The following is a 20,546-nucleotide window of genomic DNA, read 5'->3' as shown; positions in this document are numbered from 1 at the left end:
CGGTTTCTCCGGGTGTAACCGATGGAACTCCGTGATGAGGTTGGGGTCTAGTATGTTGTCAGCGTTGACCCAAGATTGTTCTTCCAGACCGTACCCCTCCCAGTCGACCAGATACTGCAGGATGCGTCCTCGACGCCTGGAGTTAAGAAGCTCTCGCACCTGGTAAGTTTCCTCAGTCTCGATCTGGACGGGCTGGGGACTCTGCTCACGGGACCTCCCCTCTCCCTCCACTCCAGGGGCCACAGCGGGCTTGAGCAGAGATACATGAAAGGTGGGAGAGATGCGATAGGTGTCAGGTAATGCAAGACGGAATGAAACAGGAGTGATCTGATGTGTTATCTTGAAGGGACCCACGTACCTTGGACTTAGTTTCTTGCAGGGTAGTCGGAGACGGAGATCTCGGGTAGAGAGCCACACCCATTGTCCGGGTTGGTATATAGGCCCAGGACGACGACGGTGGTCGGCATGTTCCTTTTGATGGCGGATGGCTCGTTGAAGGTGTACGTGAGCTTGATTCCAAGTCTCCTCACTGCGTTGCAACCAGTCCGTGACGGCGGGTACATCGGTGGGTTCCCCGGACCAGGGAAACATGGGTGGTTGATAGCCTAGGATGCACTTAAAGGGAGTTATACCAGTAGCTGGTTTGACCAGGGAGTTTTGTGCGTACTCAGCCCAAAGGAGGAACCGTGCCCAATCTTCTTGGTTGGAGCTACAGTATGATCTCAGGAACCGGGTGATTTCCTGATTGAGCCTTTCGACCTGGCCGTTGGATTGAGGGTGGTAACCAGAGGTCAAGCTAACGTTTATATTGAGGGCTTGGAAGAAGGCTTTCCAGAGACGGGAGGTAAATTGGGGACCTCTATCGGAGACGATATCCTCCGGTAGTCCGTAGAGACGGAAGACCCAGTTACAGAGTAGTTCGGCAGTCTGTAGAGCAGTAGGCAATTTAGGTAGGGGAATTAGGCGACAGGCTTTGGAGAATCGATCAATTACAGTCAGAACAACAGTGTTACCCTGAGAGACAGGTAGATCAGTGATGAAGTCTATCGCCAGATGGGACCAGGGTCGTTGTGGGATGGGGAGAGGTTGCAGCAATCCGGCTGGCAATTGGCGGGGAGTCTTGTGTGCATTACAGGTCTGGCATTGTTGGATGAAAGTTACAGTGTCCTTGGGTAATGATTCCCACCAGAACCGGTTCTGAAGCAGGTGAATGGTAGCCGTGATACCTGGATGACCGGATGCGGGCAAGCAGTGCGTGTGGTTGAGAACTTGATCACGTAAGGTAGGTGGTACGTAAACTTTTCCAGGAGGACAGGCTGCTGGAGGTGCGTGTTGAGAGTTGTGTTGTTGGATAAGCGTCATGATGTCCCATTGTACTGGTGCAATGACTACTTTGAAGGGGAGTATGGACTCTGGTTCGGATGGAATCTGTTCATCTTCGTGAATACGGGATAGCGCATCTGCCTTGGTGTTCTTGGAGCCTGGACGGTAGGTAACTGAGAAGTCGAATCGAGAGAAGAACAGTGACCATCTGGCCTGCCGTGGATTGAGGCGCTTGGCTGAGCGCAAATACTCGAGGTTCTTATGATCGGTTAGTACGGTGAAAGGAAAGTTGGCCCCCTCCAGCCAGTGTCTCCACTCCTCGAAGGCTGCTTTCATAGCGAGAAGTTCACGGTCTCCCACGTCGTAGTTACGTTCAGCAGCATTGAGCTTGCGGGAGTAAAAGGCACATGGGTGGAGTTTACCGGTAGAACTCTGGCGTTGGGAGAGAATAGCCCCGATACCAGTGTTGGAGGCGTCCACCTCGACGAGAAACTGGAGATATGGGTCAGGATGATGGAGTATGGGGGCGGTCACAAACCTTCTCTTTAGTTCCTGGAAAGCTTGAAGAGCAGCTTCAGCCCAGTGTAGCCGATGGGCTCCTTTCTTGACCAGAGACGTGAGGGGACTAACCACAGAGCTGAAGTTCCTGATGAAACGGCGATAGAAATTAGCAAACCCCAGAAAGCGTTGAAGCTCCTTTAGTGTCCCTGGTACTGACCACTTGAGAACGGCATTGACTTTGCTCTCATCCATGGCGACCCCCTCTGGGCTGATGACGTACCCCAGGAAGGTGGTGGAGGTGGTATGAAATTCACACTTCTCCGCCTTAGCATAGAGTTGATGTTCAATGAGTCTTTGCAGTACAGCTCTCACATGTTGGACATGTTCCTCCAGGGTATCTGAATAGATTAAGATATCATCAATGTATATGATAACAGTTCTATTTAGCATGTCTCTGAAGATGTCATTGACAAAGGATTGGAAAACCGAAGGACTATTGACCAGTCCAAACGGCATCACCCGGTATTCGTAGTGCCCATTGGTGGTTGAGAAAGCTGTCTTCCACTCGTCCCCCTCCCTAATGCGGATGAGGTTGTATGCGCAGCGCAGATCCAATTTGGTGTAGTACTGTGCAGTACGTAACTGTTCTAAAGCAGAGGGCACCAGTGGTAGAGGATAGCGAAACTTTACTGTTATTTCGTTGAGTCCACGATAATCGATGCAAGGGCGCAGCCCTCCATCCCTCTTGCGGACAAAGAAGAAGCCAGCTGAAGCAGGAGAGGTGGATGGACGTATGAACCCCTTCTCCAGCTCCTCCTTGATGTACTTGGCCATAGCTTCTGACTCGGGTAATGATAACGGGAATATTCGACCCCGGGGTGGTGATGAACCTGGAATGAGATCAATGGCACAGTCATAGCTGCGATGTGGTGGTAATGTGTTTGCCTGTACCTTGCTGAAGGCGGTGACGAGATCGTGATACTCCTTGGGCAGATTGGGAATGCTGGTGGTCTCCGAGTCTAATGTGACAACTTGTACCGTCATGGGAGAGATGGTCGAGAGGCATGATTTCTGACACTGGGTGCTCCATCTAAGAATTTGTCCTTCTCTCCACGACACCTGAGGATCATGCAGTCTGAGCCAGGGCAATCCCAAAATAACAGGGGTGTTAGATACAGGGAGCACGTAGAACTGAATGGTTTCTTGGTGTAGCAGGCCGGTTAACATTTGGAGATCTTGGGTGCGGTGAGTGATCAACCCAGACCCCAAAGGGCGCCCATCTATTGTGGCTACAGACAGAGAATTAGTGCATGAAATTAAAGAGATGTTATTCCCTCTGGCAAATTCCTCAGAGATAAAATTCCCAGCTGCTCCTGAATCAAGTAAAGCAGTGGTGGCTATTTGAACCTTGCCGGTCTTGATTATCAGAGGGACTGACACACAGTTAAAAGGTAAACTCACCGATTTCGGAGTGTAAGAAGAGCGGCGATTGGGACAAGTGATTCGTAGATGTCCCGGAGCGCCACAGTAGAGACAGAGTCGGTTAACCCTGCGGCGGTGACGTTCCTCCTCAGTCAGATGATAGGAGTTTATCTGCATGGGCTCTGTAGTTTCTACGGGTCGCGTTACCGCAGCGGGGAAGAGGCGTGGAGCACTGACACGGCGAGAGCGTTGCAGGTTATCAATGGTTATAGTAAGTGAAATAAGATCACTCAGAGTTCTCCCCTCATCACGGCAAGCGAGTTCGGTTTGCAGTTCGTGATTAAGCCCCTTGCGAAACAATACCTTCAGCGTGTCACTCACCCATGACGTCTGAGCAGCCAAAGTGCGAAAGTTCAAGGCATATTCCGCTGCTGTTAATCCTCCCTGCGATAATTCAAGCAACCGCTCACCCGCTCCTTTCCCCTCTCGGGGGTGATCAAACACCTCACGGAAACGTATCAGAAAGTCAGTGAAAGTGGTGAACGCCGTTCCATCCTCGCGCCATACAGCCGTTATCCATTCCAAAGCTCTTCCCGTTAATAATGAACACACGAAGGCGATCCTACCAGCATCAGTGGTGTAAAGGGTGGGTTGTTGTTCAACGAACAGCGAGCACTGTAGTAAGAAGCCCTTACACTTGGTAGAGTCCCCGTCAAATTTCTCCGGGTAAGCCAGTCGAGGATTAACGTGAGTTGGCGTTCCTGCCATGTGGGAAGCGGTGACCGCTGCAGGTGGGGTTGACGTCACGGCAGGGCTGTGGAGGTTTTGAACAGCCTTTACCAGTTCCTCCGTGATGGAAGTGAGACGATTCAATTGATGTTGATTAGCAGCGATCTGATTTGCCTGGGCTGCCATGGTAGCACACAGATGATCGTAAGCCGCTGGATTCGGTTGTGGCGAAGTCTTCTGTAACAACTCATCAGACAGGGAATCCATTTAGCAGGCTTTATTGAAAGACTCGAGGTCGTACAGGCGGGGATCAGGACCAGCAAACACAACAGTAGAGATAACCAGAATCGTCGTCAAACACAGGCAGAAGTTCAGGGGAAACAGGCAAGATTCAGAGTCCAATAAACAATCCAAGGTCAAGAGGCAGGCAGCAAAGGTTCAAGAGACGGTAAACAAAACAGTACTGGTAACAGGAAATCAAACACGGGAAATAACGCTTGGAAATGTTAGCCGGAGCAAAACAAGACTTCGCGTTTGGCTGATGGAGTTGTGCAGCTTATGTACCCGTGCTAATGAGCTCCACCTGTGTGATGATCAGAGTGAGATGTGCGGGGATGATGGGTAGTGTAGTGCGAATCAGTATAGGTGAGTGTGAGAGTCAGTATTCCGGGGATGGGACCCTCTGCTGGCCAGTAGAGGGAATCACGGGGTTCGTCTCCGCGACATTAGCATAATTCTCTGAAACGACAATCAACAATGCAGAGAAAATATAGACTGAGCCAACGAAAACCAGAAACTTTACCTTTACCTAAACTATTTATTTATTAATGATGGTTGTGGTGGACAAAACACCAAATCATGGCAGCAGTATCTAGGATAGTTGCATACTTCTGACTGACAGCTTTGTATTTACAGTCGGGAAATTCAGTTTTAGTGTTTGTCGTGTCTTTTGTTTTCTGTACGACCTTGCACAGGCTGCTGCTGCGCTTTAATTTCAAGCTACAACTTTCCACAGGCAGTCACTATTAATAATCGAACTGACCGCATTCCTTTACTCTGTTAGCATCTGTTGTTTACATGAGCTATCTGTGAGCTCTCCTCTGAAGACAGACAGACACAGTGGGTATGGCCTCAGGCCTCCAGGAGGTGTTTACGCAACATAATACAACATAACACTCCAGAAGGGGGAATGAAATGTCCGGGTGGATTATCCAAAATAAAAGTGGGGCACGGTGTCCTCGCGGTGAGTTCCCTGCGAGTGAATGAGAGGAAGTGAAGAAGAAATGGTACAGAGACGGCTCAGCTCTCAGCCATTAGTTATGGTTTTATTGAATTTGGACTGAACTTTATTAAAACAATTCATTTGCAAATAGTTAAATTGAGAATGCTGCACCAATGCAAAAGAAGTTATAAGAAGATATGACTCCTCCATCATTCATTTGGTCTTCTGGTCCATTATATTGTCACAGGACAGTCCGGCAGTAACTATATAGAGTAAACAGAATTGACAAGTTCATCTCCAATAATGAAAAGATGTGTGTGGTCATGGAAAAACTATCCTCTTCTGGGATCAGCACTGTGCCACAAAGATTCTGGTAAAGGGCGTCCATTAAAGTGACGGGGTGGAGCTAAATATGGGGGAGGCAATCTTTCTGCCACATCCTCAATTGCAGCATATTACATAATGTAGCAGTGGCATTGAGTTACACATGCGTTTACATAGCCTACACGCAAAACACTTTTTCATGCAGACAGAGTAGAAGCAGCCTTTAGCAGAACATGGCAGTGGTGAAAGCTTGCAAAATCTTGATCACTGGAGCTAACCGGGGTCTAGGCTTGGAAATTGTTAAGCAGCTGTCTGAGAACTCTTTTCCCAAACAGCATATCTTTGCTACCTGTCGTGACCCAGACGGGCCGAAGTCTGAGGTGAGTTATGGATAACTAACACAAACAGAAATACATCGGGAGAAATTATAATGTGCCTCGTTTAATTATGCATTATTTCTTCATAAAGGCATTGAGAGAACTGGTGAAAAAACATCCAAGTGCTATAACTATCATACGTCTTGGTAAATGTGCATGTGTCCTATTTTTTTATTTAAAATTTCCTTGTATATATATATATATATATATATATATATATATATTTTTTTTTTTTTTTTTTTTTTTTTTTTTTTTTTGAGAATTTCACATATATTTTTCGATGTTTCTTGAATACCATTTCATTGCTCGATACTTTAGCACTAATATTTGTTGTTAATTTTAGATGCTGATGATCCGTCCAGTGTCAAAGATTCTGCAAAGAAAGTGGGATCTCTTCTGGGAAACAGTGGTTTGAACCTGCTTGTGAATAATGCTGCAATTGTGGCAAATGGCACCATTCAGACCAGCAGTCCTCAAGACATGAAAAACACCTTCAACACCAACGTGATAGGACCCTTATTAATCATTAGGGTAATGTGATGCATCATTAAGAGCTACAAAATAAATAATAATAATAAACTGATCAGACCAGCAAGTCCAAAAACACACTGCTGTGACATTATTAAAGTATGCTACCGCTTTCTCGCTCAGTGTTGATTTTGATTATTGCATATCGCACTGATTAGGCAACACGTTTCTGTTTATTAATGAATCACAACATTCCCGTCAATCAGTCAATGGCTATTCGAGACTATTTCTACAATAGTAAAATGACAGATGAGTCATTTTAACACTCATTTATGTGTCAAAATTACGTACATAATTATTATTTTTATTTTATTTTTTTGTAGGAATATCTACCGTATCTACAAATGGCAGCAAAAGCGAGCGGGACTCCAGGAATGTCGAGTAATAAAGCAGCTGTCATCAACATCTCCTCTGTGGCGGGATCCATGACCAGAATGCCTTCCATATACAGTCACTTCCCAACGTTGCCATATGGAGTGAGCAAGGTACACCAATGTAACGCTAAGGCACTAGATAAAGCCTAACTCCACTCAATGCATGTCTAAACAGTATTGAAGGCACAATGAGCTGATGAACACCTCAAATGTAATGTTTACGTATCAGGCAGGTTTTAACATGCTGACTGTGTTAGCTGCGGAAGAGTTTAAGGCGGATGAGATCCTCTGCATGGCCCTTCACCCGGGATGGGTGAAAACTGAACTGGGTGGAGATGATGTGAGTGTTGATCTCTCAAGTCACGCTCTGTTGCACCATGTGCTTTTGATTTCCAGTTTCAAAACACACTTCTTTCATTGCCATACAAACGATCTTTAGACCACAGCTTTAAGTGTGTCTTTGTGAAGTTTTAGTCATACCTTTATGACTATGCCAGGTGGAAAATTATTTTGATATTCAAAACAGTTTGCATGAAATGAGAAAGTTACTAGCCAAAATGGGCAGAAGTTTTTTTTTTTTTGAGCTCAACTAAAGCTTCATGCATTATATATATATATGCAATGATTTTGCATGCTAAAATAAAGTTTTCTATTTGCTTAAGGCACATTGCCCTGAGAATAATGTAAATTTGATGATATCATCACCTACTGGTCAAAGGTTATAAAGCCATGAATCTCATAGTGTTAAAACTAGTTTTCCTTCATTTGCTGAGAGTGATATGACCCCACAAAACCATTCAAAACATGCCTTGAACTGGTTTGGTTATGCTTTAATTGCAGCTTGCAGCAACATTTTATATATATATTGTTAGTATGCTAATAAATACATGTTTTTATTTCCACTAGGCAACACTTGAATCAAAAGATAGTGTGGAGGGGATGCTGCGTGTGATTGGCAGCCTCACTGAGAAGCATCATGGAGGATTCCTGGACTACACTGGAGAAACTGTGACCTGGTGAACAAGCTCAAGGTCACTTTTTAATAGAAGGGCATACCAAATCATAAGCACTTAGGGATAAGTTAAAGGTCACAAGGGATACTTCACCCAATAAGGAAAACCTCATACAAGTTTGAAGGGTAGAGTATATCTTTAATTTCAGGCCTCAAGGGTTTATGGGAGACAAGTGATAATTTTATACTTTTTATACAATAAAACACTCAATGAAGCACTACTGTCTCTTTTTTACTGTATATGTTGCATGACTCTGATTAGCAATAGCATGCACAGATGAAGTTCAGATTCAGTTAGGTAAGTTAAATAAAACTGTTGTTCTGTATGTATAACAGGTATAAAACATAAATCTTAGAGAAAGCAGCAGCTAGGCTGAACAAAAATACAAATAGGTGAAAGATGAGAATAGGTCACAGAGTGATAATCAACCATCTCAGAATTTAGCACTCATTATACATACATGCATATATATACATATATACCTTTCTTTTTTGTTTTCAACAAAAGCTATTGAATTGAATTAAATTAAATTGCTATTAAACAGTTTACTTAAACTGAAATGATGTGGACTGATGGTTTCAACAGAAGGATATTGATTAAAAACCTCAAGCTTGTGTCTTGAAAGGTTGACATAATTGCTAGAAATCAATTTCTTGACCGGGTAGTTTTTGCTTCTGCTTTATTAAGCTTTCAATAACTGAACTAGCAGCATAGATCTACTGCTACATGTCAAGCTGAAATAAAGCATAGCTCCACTCGATCTACATCCGTTCACAATTACATTTTTTTTTTCTCTTAAGACAGACGTCACGTTTATGTAACATAATATAAACATAACTAGACCAAAAAAGGGAATGAAACGTCCGAGGAAAGTATCCAAAATAAAGTGGGGTGCGGTTTCCTTGTGGTGAGATGGATCAAGAGATTCCACTCCTCAGAAACAAGATGTTATTTGGACATGTGCCGGCATGTATATTTACGTTGAATATAAAGAGAATATGATGTTGGTTGCAAGAGACAGAAGAGTAAAAGGCAGTCGCACACGGTATAAAAAGCGCAGAGCTGTTTAAAATCCTGAGTCAAATCCACACAATGTTAATGATGACTTCACCCTTGGCTGGAAGAGAGTAAAGGCTTTTTTTCAATAATAGCTTATGCAACATTTTTCTGCAGTCAATCAGAATTTTTCCACGATGGAAAAAATTAATATAAAAAATAGTAAATTATGTTTATTCAAAGCAAACAGGTTTTCTGTAGGCTATGGTTTGGGACATAAAATATCGTTGGGTCAGAATGAATGTATAAGTCTATGGAAATTCACAGAAACAAATGTGTGTGTTGTTGTTGTTTTTACAGCAAATTTGATAAAGCTCTTTAGTTTCATTTTTTGAAGTAAACTTTTTGCCTTTAAGATGATTAGATTGTAAACTGTTGCCTTGCACGGTGGATGGTGTTTATTGTCCAGTGTGCATAACAGCTCATTTAAAAATGGTTTACCATCGGGTTTAGGTTTCCTGTACAAACTCCACGAAAGTTGAGACACAGTTAGTAGTTATAGTTGCTTCATTGAGACTGTTCCATATAGCCTTATAGAGGCAGTTTTAACATTAAGTGACGTGAGTGTGCAGTGGCATATGCCACTATGCTCAGTGACACTTCCGGTGGCACGTGTCAGTGGACATTAGCAGCTGTCACTAAAAGCTGCCGCTGGGTGTCGCTGCATAATGTAGATTCATTGCGTGACGCACGCACTTAATGGCAGAAAGATATTGAATTAATCAACAGTATGTTACTGTCAAACATACGACTTATTACATCACGGAGTTCATTTGTACGACAAATATTGAGTTCCTATATTGGGATTCTAACATGCTTTATAAAAACTTACACCAACCATTCAGAAGTGTGCTTGACCTTGAAGTCTGTAATAAAATGGAACTGTGTGAGGTAACAGTCTGCAACGTAATTTAAGTCTATGCTATATTAAACAAAGTTTGTCCTTATTAATGTGTCTTCAGAAAGTCAAATGCTTTGACAAAACATTCAGGCATCTCCAGAAGTCACTGACATGCCACTGAAAACCGGAAGTGTCACTAAGCATAGTGGCATGTGCCAATGACTTCTGGGATCAGATGTCATGTCACATAATGTTCAAACTGCTGTTATGTTAATGTTTAGCTATTGTGGGTTTTAGTAAATAATATAGACATCTAACAAACTGAAGTCGTGGTTACGTAAATCATCATTTCTACCTCTAATCAGCACAGGCTCCTTTGTGACAGAGAGGAAGTGAGCTGAAACGAATTCTGCAGCGCGATCCCAGAGGAGAGACTCGATCATTTTTGTGACTACACATGCCCAGCATCCTTTCGGTAATAATGAACGACATGAGTTGGGAATTGAAATGATGTATTTGCGTTATCACGATTTCAAAATCCGGGGTATGGTCAATGTTTGCGTATACGAAAAACTTGGCTGATGTAACATTCTGAACATTCGCGCAACTTATGCATGGGCATGACAGATTTTTTATTGACTGGGAGCTCTTGCATGATGTATATAGCCTAATCCATTTTGAATCAACGTTTTGGCTTTTATACTGCTGTAGGACAATGCAACATGCTGCAAATGTGTTCGATTCACTAAACTGCAAGAATTGACTACCAGTCGGGACAATATAATGTGTTAAAATCAAGGCCAGCACTTCTAATTTCAGATGATAGTTTCTGTATGTGACATGTGACACCGGGCGAAGGGAAACGATCAAAAAGTGTCTGGGTGGCGCTAAAATATGGGAAAGCGATCTTTCTGTCACAGTCGCAGCTTAAAGCAAAACGCATATTGCGTAATGTTATAGGGGCGTTACATTCCCTTGGTTGCACATACAAACCAGTTTTAAAGGCAGCCAGATCGAAGCAGCTTGTAAGAACATGGCAGCAGTAAAAGCATGCAATATCTTGATCACCGGAGCCAACCGGGGTTTGGGCTTAGAAACCGTTAAACAACTCACAGAGGACTCTTGGCCAAAACGTCGTATTTTTGCTACCTGCCGTGACCCAGATGGGCCAAAGTCTGAGGTGAGTTGTAAATAACTAAAATATATAGCTACTGAAAATAGAAACACCAGGAAAAATCCAAATGTGCCTTGCTTAATTTATATTATCTTTCTTAAGGCATTAAGAGAACTGGCAAAACAGCATCCAAGTGTGATCACCATCATACGTCTTGGTAAATGTGCATGTGTCCTCCTTTGTGCATTTAAAACGCAACATAATATTTAACTGGAAACGATGTAGATGTCACTGATTTCTTATTGAGATTCGATAATATTATTATAGAGACAAGATACATTTTTTAATAGAACTACAGAACTGCTATTTGTTCTATTACTTCTAGATGCTGATGATCCATCCAGTGTCAAAGAGTCTGCAAAGAAAGTGGGATCTCTTCTGGGAAACAGTGGTTTGAACCTGCTTGTGAATAATGCTGGAATTGTGGCAAAGGGCACCATTCAGACCAGCAGTCCTGAAGACATGAAAAACACCTTCAACACCAACGTGATAGGACCCTTATTAGTCATTAAGGTAAGGTAAAATATATAAATCATAGTTAAGATTTCTGAAACAAAAAAAAATTAAACGTGTTTGTGCAGTGGCATTCTGTCTAAACATCTAGGCTTGGCCTTTTATTATTGTAAAGAGACTACTAAAATTAGTGCTTTTGAGGAAGAACTAATCACTAGATATGACAGGATTTGCAAGGTTCATAGAATTGTACAAAAATAAAAACTTAAACCAGGTTAACTGGACACTGCAGCACCATTGTTATTTCTCTTTTTGTGTGTGTGTAGGAGTACCTACCATATCTACAAGCAGCGGCCAAAGCCAGCGGGACACCAGGCATGTCCTGTAATAAAGCAGCTGTCATCAATATCTCCACTATGGGGGGATCCATCAGCAAAATGCCTTCCTTATACGAACAATTTCCAGTGTTGCCATATTGTGTTAGTAAGGTACACATGTATTGGCACTGTTAAACTAGATCTTATTCATTGCCCGTGAAGTATTGATGGCTTGAGCTGATGTATAACTCAAATGTTATGTTTACTGTACCTATCAGGCAGGTTTAAACATGCTGACTGTGTTAGCTGCTGAGGAGTTAAAGGCTGATGAAATCCTCTGCATGGCCCTTCACCCAGGATGGGTGAAAACTGATATGGGTGGAGAAAAAGTGAGTGTAGATTTAGATTTATAAGACAATTTTGAAACCTATCAAAATGAGCTTATAATTATAAAAAATGTTTGAAATCTTTGAAACACTTCAGTGCAACCAACAACAAAAGTCCAAAATGTTATGTAGCCTATGACGCATAACCCCAATTTCCAAAAAAGGTTGTAACATCTTGTAAATATCAATAAAAACAGAATGCAGTGATTTGATTTGCAAATCTCCTAAATCCATACTTTACTAAAAATAGAACATAAAAACGTCAAATGTTTCAACTGAGCAAATGTACCATTTTAGGGGGGAAATATGGTCATTTGAATTTGATGGCCGCAAAATTTTTAAAAAGTTGGGACGGGGCACCAAAAGGCTGGAAAAGTAAGTGCTACTAAAAAGAAAATGTCATGATTGTGCATAAAATGTGTGTCTGAGAGGCAGAATCTCTCAGAATTGAAGAGGCAGTGGTTCACCAATCTGCCAAAAACATTCCTCTACAAATTGAGGAACAATGTCAGAATCTCAATGTAAAATTGTTAAGATTTTGAATATTGCATCATTTACAGTACGTGATGTTATCTAAAGAATCTGGAGAATCTTTGTGCGCAAGGGACAAGGGCAGAAATCAATACTGGATGCCGTGATCTTCGGGCCCTGAGGTAGCACTTTACCTCAAAGGTAGCAGTTGAAAAGATACGGAAACATCATGAAATGTCAAATATGAGCAGAAAGACACATGACTGTTGAGAAGCTAGATTTGTCAGCCATAAATGGGACAGAGTTCCTCTCCCAAAACTCCAGAAGCTGGTCTGCTCAGTTCCCAGACGTCTATGGACTGACGTGAGCTAACGTGATTTGCAAATCATTGCATTCTATTTTATTTACATTTTACACAGTGTCCCGATTTTTTTTGGAATTGGGGTTGTACTGTAGCTATTAACCAGATTAAGATGAATTATTTAGCTATTATCCTATTTAACAAGGTGTTTTAGTCACAAACTCATGCAATGGTGTTCATTAAATCAAATTAAATTATTTTAATGCCTCTGGTTCTTTCGATTTCCACCATTTTAAATTCTGTCAATTTTAATTTAATTTTTTTTTAAGCAGCTACAACTTTCGCTTGTTTTTTTGCTTTCATAAGATTTAAAATGTGGGTTGTTAGATGCCTTTAAATGCTCTCCAACCATGTTCAACATTACGTAGTACTGAACATAGTGTCACACTGGCAGTGTCAATTGCTGCTTCAGCAATATTTTTTATTTAGCATTTTAATTAACTATATGTATGTTTATGTTTTCACTAGGCACCACTTGAACCAAAAGAAAGTGTGGAGGGGATGCTGCGTGTCATTGGGAGCCTCACTGAGAAGCATCACGGAGGATTCCTGGACTACACTGGAGAAACAATTCCCTGGTAAACCAGAAGAACAAAATCACTTCTATACGAGAGGACTTGAAAGGGCCTGTCCTGATCTAATCTGCCCTGTTTATTCTATTAATCATAAAATGGCATACTTAACCCTTTCACGCGTGAGTTTAAAATATTCTAGCTGAGCCCCCAGCGTGAGTTTCTTAGGCGACTGTTATTTTAGAATGTACCACTTTATTGTTTCCATTGCTTTTATTTCGTTTTTTCTTGTTTTATCCAAAATATTTGCAAACATACTATATTATCATGATATATCATGAAAGGCAATCAATTATGTCTTGAGGTTTAACGCATCTCGACAAAAGTTCAAAATCGGTCCAGTCAGACCTGAACGTCCATAAAACTTTTTAAATCACATGTACATCACAAACAAGAACGCAATATTTGATGACATAAAGAAAAAAAGAACCATATTCTGATTTGGCACATTTTATTGTTATTGAACAGTTATGCATCTGTTAACCAAACTAAAATACCAATTACACAATACTGAATTATTATATAATTATATATTTTCACCCAAAATGGAAATTCTGTCTTTTACTCACCCTCATGTTTCAAACCTGCATACCTTTCTATGTTCTGCTGAACACAAAGATATTTGGAAGAACGTTTGTAACCAAGCAGGTCTCACAACCCATGAACTACCATTTTAGGAAAAATGATCTGCTTGGTTTGGTTTGCTGGGAAGGATCATTATTGCCTTTTTCCATAGACATCAGCATGTATTTTACAAACTGTGAATGTATGGTTTTGCTAGTACTTATGTGTATTTAAATGTCTGAAACCTCAATAAGCATTACATGGTTGAAAACACTGAATATTTGTGATAATATGACAAGCGCATATGACAATCATAAAGGACTTAACCCCACACATTTATGACATACATATAACAACTTTGTATCAAATGAAATGTTATTCAATAAAACAGTTTATGAAGAAAATAAAGCTGTACTGTCTTTTTGCCGATCAATTACACACAGAGAAAATAATTTATAGGGTGGAAAGGGACTCTCATGTGGACTCTCAGGTGTGGTCAGGCTGCAGGATTGCTGAATGACTAAACTAACATTACCAGCATGATGGTGCAAACATGTACATTTTCTTTCCTATTACCTCCCACTGCTGCTGAAAAGATTTAATAACAGTAACGGCTTATGATTCACTTTGTGTGTCAGAATGTTCAAATATTGAACTTATTATTTTAAAAAACTAAGTCATACAAGTGTACAGTATGTGTACGTCATTCATTTATTACCTCACATTTATATTGGTACTGGCATTAAATTCCACAGTTTAGTGGGTAAATGGATTTACCATAGAGATAAATTCAACACGCATGCTTTTATTTGTGCATGTAACCTGGCTTTGTAACTTTGTCTGCTTTTTTACTAACCACCAGATGGCTCTCTTTTTGAGACTCTCATAGCTTTGACTCTTTTCTCGGATCAATCAGGGGTTGTTTTCCAAGACAGAGAACACTGAAGCAAGCATTCATGCATAGTTCTTGAATTTATGGCCCGACATAGGACTATACATTTGTCTTGCCAATATGCGAGAGGTTGCATTTCCTCAGAGGGACCACAAAGTAGCCTTTAAAATAGCTTTTAAAAATAATTGAAAAAATGTAAAAATGGCCTATAATAGAAATAATCAGATTCTAAATGTGTTATTTACAAATAATAAATGTGAGGAAATTTCATTTCAGCTATGCAGGAGTTGTGCATATGTATACCAGGCAAAAAAGTTTTGAAAATATTTGAAAATGACAGCATCTTAATCTGAATGATCTGGAACTGTTTCTTATTGCAAATTATTAACAAACACTCAGTTATATTAGCTTTTTTATTCACTGTCTCTCTGACTATTTGACTATTCAGTCATCAATCAGTCATCACTTACACACTTTTTTTTTTTTTTTTTTTAACACAAATCCAAGAACTGCACACACAAAACGCCTCACATCTATTGCAAAATGAAGCACTGCATTCAAAAAACATCAAAAACACATCTCAAAAGCAAACATTTGCAAACACCTTTGCTGTAATATTCAGGTTGGTTATTTAGCAAAACATGTTTTGTGAAATTGAAAACCGAGTCAAATGCCGAGTATTAGCGTATGGCTTTGCAGATTTGGTGTGTTGTTCTTGTGTTTGAGTGCCACCTTTCAGAAATTGTGACAAATAAAGATTTTGTGTGTAAGCAGTTGAAAAAAACTACAAAATGAGTCCTTCTTGAGAAATACTGGTCACTTGATGTGGCAGAGTTTGCAAGGTGGCATTGTACAAAATAATTGGTAACACTTTAGAATACTGGTCCATCATTACACTGAAACAAATGTCTAATGCACTATAAACACTTTACTAACTACTATTAACTAACAAGAAACTCTGATTAATGAATCGGTAAGTAATAGCACTTAGTTGAGAGTGGTAGTTCACTAAAAGCTAAACAGTAACTACTTGTTTCATATCTCCTGGAAAGCCTCAAAAGTTGACAATGATTTGTAACCTGAAGTGGGTGTGTGTCAGATACAGGGAGACGTACAAAACATGCAGCTACTTCACGGAGAGGTCTGAGAACCCCTGCTTCAGAAGACTGATCCAAATAATAATATGAAAATATGAATAAAGCTAATTGTGAACTACCACTTTCAACTGAGTGCTATTACTTACTGATTTGTTAACCAGAGTTTCTTGTTAGTTATTAGAATGTTAATAGTGCATTAGTCATTTGTTCCTGCCTAAAGGGATAAATATAAAACAAATATCTTAAATTGTGTTCTGAAGACGAACAAAGCTTTAATGAGTTTGGAACGACATGGGGGTAAGTGATTAATGACAAAAAATTTATTTTGGTATGGAGTAGCACTTTATTCTAAATCGCTGCTGCACTATTTTTTAAGTAAGCTACTGCTTTATTTATCAGAGAGATATAATCCATTCCCTTTTTTATCTAGGAATTCTTACCATATCTATAAGCAGCAGCTAAAGCGAGCGGTATACCAGGCATGTCCTGAAATAAAGCAGCTGTCATCAATATCTCCTCTCTTGGGGGATCCATGACCAGAATGCCTCCAATTCCCAGAGTTGTCTTACTGCAGTAGCAAGGTACACAGAGTCCTGTTTTGGCACTAGTTAAACTAGAGCCCATTCATTTTTCTGTGATGTATTGATGCCATAAGCTGATATATAACTCTCAGGCAGGTTTTAACATGCTGACTGTGTTAGCTGCGGAAAGAGATGAGATCCTCTGCATTGGTGAAAACTGAACTGTGTGGAGAAAAAGTGAGTGTAAAGCCTTTGAAACCAAGTGTAATGCAGCAGGTGCTTTTGATTTCCACATATTTTCTGTCAAACTATCCCAGTCCAGATATTAAAACATTTTGTTATATAAAATAATTAGCATGTAATTGCTACGTTCATGGACTTTCAGTGTCCTTATTTGGTCATTTTCCTTTTCCTGTGTGGTTGATTTGATTAATCCCCACCTGTCTCCATTCCCTTGATTACTTCCCTTGTGCTTATACACCCTGTCTGTTTAGTTCCTCCTTCTCCGTGTTTATTGTATGATATTGTATTGTTATGTTGGATGTGCCCTTATTAATCATTAAAAATAACCCTTTTATATATCTTCTTCCTCGTGCGCCTTCATTAACACACCAGCAGCTGTAACAGTAATCGGGTTGATAATAATTGAGTGACAGCTCTGCTTACTGGCCAAAATGTAATAAAAATGGACAGACTAACTTCAGAATAATTTGACCCAAACTCAAGTTTAAATGCTTCTAAATTAGGGAACATTTTTTTCACTATATTCCTAGACTTCGAAAGATATTTGATGGCACTGTGGAACAAACTGCACATTAAAGCAGGTTGCTAATTTTTAAGTTCACAGAAAAACGCTGTAGTCATTTGCTTCTCAATTAAGGTATTAATCGGCAGATATCAATAGACGTGTTTCCATTACAGATTTGCACCAACCTTTGGCAATATTTTATAAATGTAGATAAAAAAGTGTTGAGAAATGATGGCTTTTCCATTAACCAATGTTATGCGACTAAAACGTAACAGTTAACCTCTCACGATAAGTCATGGCAATGGTTTTTGGTGGGATTTTGTCTATATGTTGCAGATGTTTGCAGTGTAAATTGTCTAAGCATTAATGATAGGGAAAGCCCCTTATACTGGAGAGCAGCCACGTTTGAAGTGTTGAATTGAAGAATGAACATATGGCTTTTTACATACACCATGTTACCTGTAAATGACACACAAAAAAAACACCTTTCCATTGCATTTTTGCAAATTATTCCTTATTCCTTTTTTTTGTGATATATGGGCATTTTTGTGAAATTGTGACATGTTTCCATTAGGCGTATTTTCAATTCATCATTTCAGCTTACACAATTTGTTTCACTAGGCACCACTTGAGCCAAAAGAAAGTGTGAAGGGGATGCTGCGTGTCATTGGCAGCCTCACTGAGAAGCATCACGGAGGATTCCTGGACTACACTGGAAAAACTGTGACCTGGTAAACCAGAACCGTATGGTCGCAAAAAGGCTAATCCAGGTCCAAACTGACCTTAATAACCATAAAAGGCACACAAGGATTTATGAGAGCATTTTCATACAGTAAAACTCTTATCAGTTAAAGGGTTTTATTTTGGTTTAATCTTCATTCCTTGTCATGTTTCCGTTTGCCTTAGTTGGGTTTGTTCAATATTTTCTATAGTTACTGAGTACATTCCCCTGTTCTGTTAATTATCTTTATTACTTTTCCTTGTTATTACGTAATTTTATGCCCAGTCTTCAATGTTTGGTGTCATCTTAGTAGTGTTGTGATTGCATTCTCTATGTATTCCTTGGATTTTGAATTAAAGACTATGCTGTCTTTGTTTTCATATATTTGTCTGTAGCTGCCGCTTGTGACACTAACATGACACTTGGGGCCGTATGTATAAAACACTCAGAGCTCATTTTTAGTCTTAAAATCCTAAGAATGACATAATTTTTCTCTTATTACTAGACTTAATAAGAGTGATTCATAAAACTTCCTAAGTGTTAAGACTAAGTCTCAACTCCTAAATTATTTAAGAGAGCAGGAGAAGTGCCTTTTTTTAATCTTTTTTTTTTTTTTTTTTTTTGACCCCACATTTCACTTAAATCATCATGAGTCAGCGTGACAGCATGGGCAAGAATTATGAACGCACAAATTGGCATGTTTATTTGCATCATCACAAATAAAACAATTGACTCTAAGCAACTATGCAATATACTTATAAAATCTTTCAACACATTTTTTTTTTTTTTTAAGTTTGAAGATAGCAAATTTCCCAGGCCGGACATCACTTTTGGCCACTTCTTTATGGCAGTTCATTGACTTTCCAACTGACTGCAAACCATGCTGCAAAAACAAGCCACGTTTATGAGGATTGTGGGCTTTCCTGGAGTTGTTGGAGCTCTTGATGGAACTCATGTTCACATTATTGTTCCAACTTTAAACCAATAGAAAACTATTACAAACCATCAGTAATGATCTGTGATAATTTTGCATAATACAAAACATTTTTTAAATATATTTAAATATGAAAATATTTTAGTGTCTTAATAAAATGATTTTATTATAGTTAAATAAAATGTTTGGCTTCATAGGTCGAGGATGGCCATTTTGGGTTTTACATCATTGTAGTCCTTGGTTCACAACACTTTAATGTCACCTCAGCGATTACTTAAGAATCAGCCTTAGACTTTACTGAAAGCTGCTTTTAGCTTCTTTATAAAAGTCTTCTACTCTCAGAAAAGTCCTACTTTTTACTAAGAATTTTTTGACTAGTCAAACCTTAAGATTTTCTAAAGAGCATTTTTGAGAGGTTTTATACATACAGGCCCTGCTTAATAATTATGCATGCTATATGGCACTAGCAAGGGAAACCAAAGTCCTGATTTGGCACTAGTTAAACTAGATTACATTTATTGCCCATGATGCATTAATGGCATGAGCTAATGTGTAACGCAAACAGTATGTTTACCTTTCAGGCAGGTTTTCACATTCGGACTGTGTTAGCTGCTGAAGAGTTAAAGGCAGATGAGATCCTCTGCATAGCCCAGCCTGAACTGGAGAAGAGCTGTGTAGATTCATCAGTCAGTTTTGTTTTGTCAGGTTTGAAGTCTCTGAAACTCTTCAGTGCCACCAACATTTCAAAATGTAATGTATGATGTACAACCCCAATTCCAAAAAAGTTGTGATGTGTAAACGTTGCCGTCTTTTCCGCGTTAAAAATTAATTTTAATGGACTGAGGCAAAGTTGCACTGGAAAACTATTCTGTTGTCAGACTAATACATTTTTTTCTAGAAACCATTGATGCCGCATCATCCAGACTAAGGAAGAGCGAGACCATCTGTCTTGTTATCAGCACTCAGTCCAACAGCTTTCCTCTCTGATGGCATTAGTGCCTATCGAATGGGCAGCTTCCACATCTGGAGGCACCATCAATTCTAAAAAGGATAAAATGGTTTTATAGCAACATACAGTATATGCTTCCATCCAGACAAAGTCTTTTTCAGGGAAGGCCTCGCATACTGCATACTGCATACTGCATCTATTACAACAGCATTGCTTTGTATTAGAACAGTCCTGCCTACAGTCTAGAGTAGACCTTTCACCTGTTGAAAACATTCGGGACATCATGAAATAAAAAAAGTTTTCAGATGTCTGTGGAGAAGAGTGGATGTAGAAGCCAAACATGGCCCTGTCCCAACTTTTTTGAGAATTGTTGCAGTCATCAAATCCAAAATTTCCTTTTATTCCCACTTAAAATGGTACATTTTCTCTGTTTTAACATTTGAAACATGTTTCCTTTGTTGTATTATCAATAAAATATGGGATTGTGAGATTTGCAAATCATTGCATCACAGCGTCCTATTTTGAAATTGGGATGGTAGATATTAACAAAACCATGGTAAACCAGAAGAACAATATCACTTCTATACAAGAGGTCATGAAAGGGACAATCCAGGTCCAAACTGCCCTGTTTAATCTATTAAGCATAAAATGACACACCTAATCATAAGCACTTAGG

At 39.8% G+C, this 20,546-nt stretch overlaps 2 protein-coding genes and 1 long non-coding RNA gene across 3 annotated transcripts; all 3 read left to right on the top strand.

Annotated features, from left to right (window-relative positions):
* The first annotated feature begins 5,693 nt into the window (after positions 1-5,693).
* LOC127952871 (C-factor-like) lies at positions 5,694-8,030 on the top strand. Its single transcript, XM_052551727.1, has 6 exons — positions 5,694-5,901; positions 5,990-6,044; positions 6,242-6,429; positions 6,750-6,911; positions 7,030-7,140; positions 7,707-8,030. Exons 1-6 carry the CDS (start codon positions 5,755-5,757, stop codon positions 7,818-7,820), a joined length of 777 nt encoding a protein of 258 aa, XP_052407687.1. The 5' UTR covers positions 5,694-5,754; the 3' UTR covers positions 7,821-8,030.
* A 1,878-nt stretch (positions 8,031-9,908) lies between these two features.
* LOC127952880 (uncharacterized) lies at positions 9,909-18,943 on the top strand. The gene is made up of 3 exons (XR_008153066.1): positions 9,909-10,185; positions 16,428-16,755; positions 17,888-18,943. It is a non-coding gene; the product is annotated as an uncharacterized LOC127952880 (long non-coding RNA).
* On the top strand, positions 10,711-14,416 carry LOC127952870 (C-factor). The gene is made up of 6 exons (XM_052551726.1): positions 10,711-10,890; positions 10,987-11,041; positions 11,210-11,397; positions 11,664-11,825; positions 11,933-12,043; positions 13,341-14,416. The coding sequence occupies exons 1-6, from the start codon at positions 10,744-10,746 to the stop codon at positions 13,452-13,454; spliced, it is 777 nt and encodes a 258-aa protein (XP_052407686.1). The 5' UTR covers positions 10,711-10,743; the 3' UTR covers positions 13,455-14,416.
* Positions 18,944-20,546: the final 1,603 nt, after the last annotated feature.

This window comes from Carassius gibelio, chromosome B3 (assembly GCF_023724105.1).
Source record: "Carassius gibelio isolate Cgi1373 ecotype wild population from Czech Republic chromosome B3, carGib1.2-hapl.c, whole genome shotgun sequence".
Classification (NCBI taxonomy): Eukaryota; Metazoa; Chordata; class Actinopteri; order Cypriniformes; family Cyprinidae; genus Carassius; species Carassius gibelio.
This window is presented reverse-complemented; position numbering and strand designations above follow the sequence as displayed.

Bases quoted from the DNA above. Each gene is read 5' to 3' on its own strand.
- LOC127952870 (XM_052551726.1), top strand. From the start codon at position 10,744: ATGGCAGCAGTAAAAGCATGCAATATCTTGATCACCGGAGCCAACCGG. The intron at 10,891-10,986 runs GTGAGTTGTAAA...ATCTTTCTTAAG, and splicing joins CAGATGGGCCAAAGTCTGAG to GCATTAAGAGAACTGGCAAA. The intron at 11,398-11,663 runs GTAAGGTAAAAT...GTGTGTGTGTAG, and splicing joins GACCCTTATTAGTCATTAAG to GAGTACCTACCATATCTACA.
- LOC127952871 (XM_052551727.1), top strand. From the start codon at position 5,755: ATGGCAGTGGTGAAAGCTTGCAAAATCTTGATCACTGGAGCTAACCGG. The intron at 6,045-6,241 runs GTAAATGTGCAT...TGTTAATTTTAG, and splicing joins TATAACTATCATACGTCTTG to ATGCTGATGATCCGTCCAGT. The intron at 6,430-6,749 runs GTAATGTGATGC...ATTTTTTTGTAG, and splicing joins GACCCTTATTAATCATTAGG to GAATATCTACCGTATCTACA.